The sequence below is a fragment of the Hyperolius riggenbachi genome, chromosome 7, assembly GCF_040937935.1.
Source record: "Hyperolius riggenbachi isolate aHypRig1 chromosome 7, aHypRig1.pri, whole genome shotgun sequence".
NCBI classification, from domain to species: Eukaryota; Metazoa; Chordata; class Amphibia; order Anura; family Hyperoliidae; genus Hyperolius; species Hyperolius riggenbachi.
The window spans coordinates 84,439,003-84,445,469 of NC_090652.1; the positions used below are offsets into that span (position 1 = coordinate 84,439,003).

At 46.2% G+C, this 6,467-nt stretch overlaps 1 protein-coding gene across 1 annotated transcript in view; it reads left to right on the forward strand.

Moving 5' to 3' along the window:
• Positions 1 to 1,016: 1,016 nt before the first annotated feature.
• The window catches only part of ADCY9 (adenylate cyclase 9), a 187,863-nt gene continuing 182,412 nt past the window's right edge, over positions 1,017 to 6,467 (forward strand). Inside the window, exon 1 of the mRNA XM_068244188.1 lies at positions 1,017 to 3,589. Coding sequence (XP_068100289.1) covers positions 1,906 to 3,589 — 1,684 coding nt within the window. The 5' untranslated portion in view covers positions 1,017 to 1,905. The remainder of the gene's footprint in view (positions 3,590 to 6,467) is intronic.

Consider the following 6,467-nt stretch of genomic DNA (forward strand, 5'->3'; position numbering starts at 1 on the left):
GATTTCAGATCGTTTTTTTCTGATCAATTTTGTACAGAAGTTATCAGGATAATTGATCAGACATCAGATCGGACCTGTCGGAAATAATCGTTTCGACTGTCAATCTGACGGAAAATTGCACGGTGTGTACCAGTCATTGTATTTCAGCAGAAATCTAATCAAGAATTGGTTAAACGGCTTGCATACTTCTCGATGCATTACAACGCAATGCAGCCGTCCATTCCCCACCATTCTCCCCAATTCCCCCAAAACGGTAAAGATTTTCCAGTATGCCTGACCACCCTTTCAATCGTTAAACTGTCTAAAGCTGGGAACACACGATGCAATATCCCATTTGATCAACGGGTGATCAGATAGGAAGTTGTAGCATGTGTACATGTCCAAACTGCTCTGGATCGATAAAGGGATTCTTTTTTTCCGATGATAACTTCCTAAAATCGATCCCTTTTTCAATCGGAAACAGATCGGACGTGTCGGAAATAATCGCCCGATTCCCACCGATTGGATGGAAAATTGCATATGTTCCCAGCATAACATTGATGGAAAATGTTTTGATTGATCACGATGAAGGCAACAGATGCCCGTCAGATTGAATGATAGTGGCTGTACTGGCAGTGATATTCCGTACATAAACTGCCAGGCTGTCAGTGCGGTTCAGTTTGTGCAGAGCTGGAGTCCCTGCATAAGTAACGGGACACTGTAGCATGTGAATGACCTATGGAACGTTCTCAGACAAGCCTGCCTGTGCTGTGTGGAAATACATGCAGAAATACACTAGTATTGGCTGAGCAGCCTGTGTGTCTCTCTGCCTACACAGCCTGGTCTCTGCATCAGCTGCATTCTTCTCTCATCATCCAGCCTCCTATATGTTTTATATTTCCCCTCAGCAGTCACACAACTGTAGCTCTTCTTCTCTCTGTCTCTCTCTCTCCAGCCTCTACCCCCTTTCCCATGTCTCTCCCCTCCCTCTCCTCTCTGCCTGCCCCCCCCTTCTCTGTCTCTCCTCCTCCTCCTCCTCACCCCCCTCCCTGCTCAGCCCAGCATAGCAAAGGAAAAAGCAGCCAGGAAAGAGAACTGAGAGCGGCCTGTCTGTGCTGGGAGAGAGGCCCCCTCATGTATCACTAGGGAGAACCACAGCTTCTGATCTTCTCCTCTGTGTCACCCTCCTCACCACAAGGACCAGGGCTCCCCAACCTGCTGGCAAGCCTGAGGAGACAGCAGAGCTGAGCCCCACTGCTGAGCCATCACCAGACCTGGGATCCAGACACAAGACTGCTCTCAGCACCCAACCATATTGGAGGAGCACCCCAGCAAAGGAGAGGAATGACCCCATAACTCTTCCAGGGCCTTCAGGCTTTTTTTGGACTGTGACTTTTGTCTGTCATGTTGTCCCAGGGAGACAGGATCCATTCCCTGTGAAAGATGGAGCCCTCCCAGCGTGTGTGGAATATACATCTTATTTTCGCCCTCTGGGCTTTCATTGCAGAGTGAGCGGTTTCCTAAATATTTACAGAAGGAAGGAGGGGGAGAGGATGACAGGTTGCAGGTTTTCCTGGCTACTCTGGTGCCTCTTGATTTGTTGCACGTACATCTAAATCTATGGACTGCATTGCCTTACGCTGGTGTGGTCCGCCTGCATCTGGAGGTAGCTGCACGCTTTCTGAATGACAGTATTTAGCTGCCAGCGCAGGGAGATACTTTGCATGGAGGCATCAAGGGAGTGCTGCTGCCTGGGACAGGCTGGGAGCTGTCATACCCCTCCCGTTAGTCTGTAGCTGAAGGTTAGCTGGACAGCAGGAGGGAGGGAGGGGGGGGGGGGGCCTTCAGAGCGAAAGGTGGTGGAAAGCGAGGGGGATCGTGAGGCGCAAATAGAGAAAAGTCCCAGGCAAACTCCATCTTGACAACATGGCTTCCCCTGTCAACCAGCAGTTGCTGCATCATACAGAGGTGAGGTGTGATGGCAGTGGGGACTCTAGCAGTGTAACGGTGAAAATTAACAGACAGCACCACCAAGGCCCATCCAGGCGCTGTAAGTACAGCATATCATCCAGCTGCAGCTCGGGGGAGTCAGGGGTAAAAAAAGGTGGAGGAGCCGGAGGAGTTCGGAAGCAGAAGAAGCTCCCTCAGCTTTTTGAAAGGTCTACGTCTAACTGGTGGAACCCCAAATTTGACTCCAGTAACTTAGAGGAGGCTTGCGTAGAAAGATGCTTCCCACAGACGCAACGCAGGTTTCGCTATGCTTTACTGTACCTGGCAGTATCTGCACTCCTGTGGAGCATCTACATTGGTGTTCACATGAAGTCCAAACTGATTACCCACCTCATACCAGCCCTGTGCTTCCTTCTGGTGTGCCTAGGCTTCTTTTGTTTTACATTCACCAAACCCTACTCTCGTCACTGCACAGCTATCTCCTTGCTAGTCACTCTGCTGGTCTTTACTCTGACTCTGGCCTCCCAGTTCCAAGTATTGACTCCTAGTTTTGATCAAGAAGACTCCTCCAACTTTACTTCCATCCAATTTCATGGTTCTCATGGTTCCACATCTTGCCTATCCCAGGTGGCCAGCTTTTCCATATGTGTGGAGGTCTTGATCCTACTCTACACCGTCATGCACTTGCCCTTGTACCTCAGTGCCTGTCTTGGAGTAGCTTACTCTATCCTTTTTGAGACCTTTGGTTACCATTTTCGAGATGAGGGCTGCTATGTTCCTTTGGTGGGTAGGATGGCTCACTGGGAACTACTGAGCAAAGCGCTATTGCACTTGTGTATTCATGCTATTGGAGTCCACCTCTTCATCATGTCTGAAGTGCGATCCCGCAGTACTTTCTTAAAAGTTGGTCAATCCATAATGCATGGCAAAGATCTGGAAGTGGAGAAGGCCCTTAAGGAACGGATGATTCACTCAGTCATGCCACGGATCATTGCAGATGATCTGATGAAACAAGGGGATGATGAAAGTGAAAACTCTGTCAAGCGCCACTCCGCTTCCAGCCCAAAAAATCGCAAGAAGAAGTCCTCCATTCAAAAGACTCCCATAGTCTTCAGACCCTTCAAGATGCAAAGGATAGAACAAGTGAGCATTCTCTTTGCAGATATTGTGGGATTCACCAAGATGAGTGCCAACAAGTCCGCTCATGCTCTCGTTAGTCTTCTCAATGACTTGTTTGGACGTTTTGACCGCCTTTGCGAGGAGACCATGTGTGAAAAAATCAGCACGCTTGGGGACTGCTACTATTGTGTTGCAGGCTGCCCAGAACCTCGCCCAGACCATGCCTACTGTTGCATTGAAATGGGTCTTGGTATGATTGAAGCCATAGAGCAGTTCTGCCAGGAAAAGAAAGAAATGGTCAACATGCGTGTTGGCGTACACACTGGCACAGTTCTCTGTGGTATCCTGGGCATGAGGAGGTTCAAGTTTGATGTATGGTCAAATGACGTCAACCTTGCCAACCTCATGGAACAGCTGGGCGTGGCAGGCAAAGTGCACATTTCGGAGAAAACGGCAAAGTATCTGGATGATCGCTACATCATGGAGGACAGCTTGGTGGCCGAACGTGTTGGGCAGATTGTCGCAGCCGATCAGCTTAAAGGTGAGAACATATCTCTTTTTTTGTTTTGTTTATTTATTTTTAGCATGATCCCACTGGTGCCTCATGGTTCATGAGAAAGTCTATCCGAATAACGGTCTCCTTCTTTCCTGTGTGTTTAGAAAAACGTGGACTTAATTGTCCTTTGCAGCAGCAGCAGTATTTGCCGCAATGTGATTTTAGAACAAAACTGACATAATGTCACCTGACTAACTTTCTATTATAGGAGGCTGAAGCACCACAATCATAATTAAATTATCAAGGATTATTCCTCAGCTGAATTCTCTCTCTCACTATTCCAGCATATTGTGTTAAGCTATTGTGGTATCACTTAATGAAGATGAGTATTCCCTTTGAACGGGAAAGCTGGAAAGGATTTTGCTCATAATCTGGCATCAAGAAGTCATATTATATTAGATATGTATCCGAGGCTGCCTGTTGTAATATTCGGAATCGTAAAATCCAAGTCGCACTTTTTCTGATTCTGGTCTCATCTTCTTCAGTTGGAAGCTGAGATGTTATGCAGAGACCAGCGCTCTTCATTCATACTGTTGTAATATCTGACTGGCTACTTTGATGGATAAGTGGTTAACATTATTGTCTTCAAGTTACTAGGTTTATCACCCATCAAAGACAACATGCGCATGGAGTTTGTATGCTCTTCCCATGTTTGCGTGGGTTTCCTCCAAACCATACTGATAGGTTAAAGCTATTGGTACAGAAGTAGGGCAGTATTACTTTCTGTAAAATACAATAACTTATAGTTACAAATACTTTAGTTGTTTCCTCTCTCTTCCTGTCCAATGACAATTTCCATTATTGCTCCTGAGGTGTTTGTGTGGGTTTCCTCCTGGCCCTCCGGTTTCCTCCCAAAAACATAAAAATAAGTTAAAGAATACATTAGCCCTTGTAAAAATTAAAAAATGGTGGGAGCAGGCAAGCTCAGCTCATGCCCACCGCTACCCCCGTTCTCCTTCGTTAATGCTTCCTGGTCAGGAGGGTCGGTGCACACTGTGCCGGCGACGTGTGTCCTTGATCACGTGTCTCCACAACCAGAATCGATCTGTTATGACGTAGTGCGCATGCGCAGAGCACTCTCCCGGCCGCGTGAGATCAAGGATGCCCGTTGGCCGAATTACATTTGGGGGTGGGTGGGGGATGGAATTAGGCATTGACGGAGGGGGGTGAAGGAGAATGGGGGCAGCAGTAGGCATGGGGAAAGCCTAATACACATGCTTGCCATCCTTGTTTTTGAATTTTTAGAAGGGATAAAGTGTCCTTTAGTTGGTTTCCCCTAAAATTGACCTTAAAGCCTGGTACACTTACAACAAAGATTGGCCAACCATGGACCAATTTTACTACCTCCACGTAGAGAAAATTTGGGGGGGCAAGAGAAAAAGTCACTTCAGTGTCTTGAGACAAATTAAGGCCCACACGGGCGTTCAGGGGACATCTCGCTTAGATGATTCTAAGTGCTTTTCTGCAAACGAGCAGAGAAGTGTTTGGCATCGATTCCTGTCATATGGTTGTTGTGACACGTTTTGAGCCACTAAAGGGGACATGGAACTGCCGAAAGTAGCTGATCCTGGATGCTATGTAGCGACCAGGAAAAATTGAGAGCTTCCAAGCATCTTTCAGAACGCTTGTGCCTCGAAAAGCACTTGGCCAATGTACCTGAATGGGATGGAGCACACCAGAGTTATGAGCTGCTCATTTCTGATTAGAACACTTTACGGAAGAAAAACATGCAGGCATAAATCATACTCAACCATCAGAATGCAGCTTGCTTAGGACAGAGAGGAACACAGAGTGAATACAGGAAATCACAATATCCTAGAGACCTTCACATCATTCTGCAGACAGTGACATCTTGTGGTTTCTTTACTATACTGCAGTTTAAAGTAATTCTGTTGATATTGCCAAGTTTTTTCTCAGCCAGTCGCTTTTCTTGCTGCCACGTTTAGAGCCCTAGGGGGATAGAATGTGGCTGCGAATGCCGCACCAACTCCAGAAGCTGCATTCAGCATCTGGGAAAACTCGATTGACCCCAGCACTTGATTAATCGATGGTAAACGACGAGATTAATGCTCCCATCCATCTCATCCCCAGCAGTAAATGACAGAGACAAACGCCAGCAGCCGTCCATCTGAACCGCCCCTTACAAGTCACTGAAAAAAAATCTGTCAAGTTCCATTGTATGTTATAGCTAACTTAATTAGCAATGTACTGTGTTTTGTGCTTGGCAGGTCTGTACTATTTTGCAATGGGTAAATTGAAAGTTTGTGCCTGTCAGCATCCTATAGCTCGTTATTCCAAAGTGGCTGGGAGTTCCCCTTTAGTTGCCGAGCTGGCCACAAAGAGGGGAGTTTGAACATTCCACATCCTACTGTTCGGTCTATCCAAGCTGCGTCTGACACTTGCACAGGTAGTCAGTTAATAAAAACATGAACAATGCAAAAATGGTTTATGAGCGCTGCAAAAAAACTTGTGAATTGCAAATTATGATAGCTTTCACACTATATGCATTGAAAACAGCACAGGATTGAATTCAGAATTTTATAGGTTTCAGTATTTGACTAGGATAATTAAATGATAGTAGTATTCATTTAAAAAAAAGTTAGTTACTTACCCACGTGGAAGGAAACCTTTGGATGGCCCAGAGGCTTCCTTCTAGGTGAGTAAATATGGCTTTTAAAGTGGACCTAAACTCTGAACTTCCTCTCTGCTCTAAAAGGCAGGCAACAGCATAATAACCTTTAAAGAAAAACATTTCTATGTTGCAGCTTATACAAATCCTGCAAAACATCTGCAGTGTGTCTACTTCCTGCTTTCACTGAAGCAGACCTAGGGTTAACAGCCTGTGTTTACAAATTAGATTCTC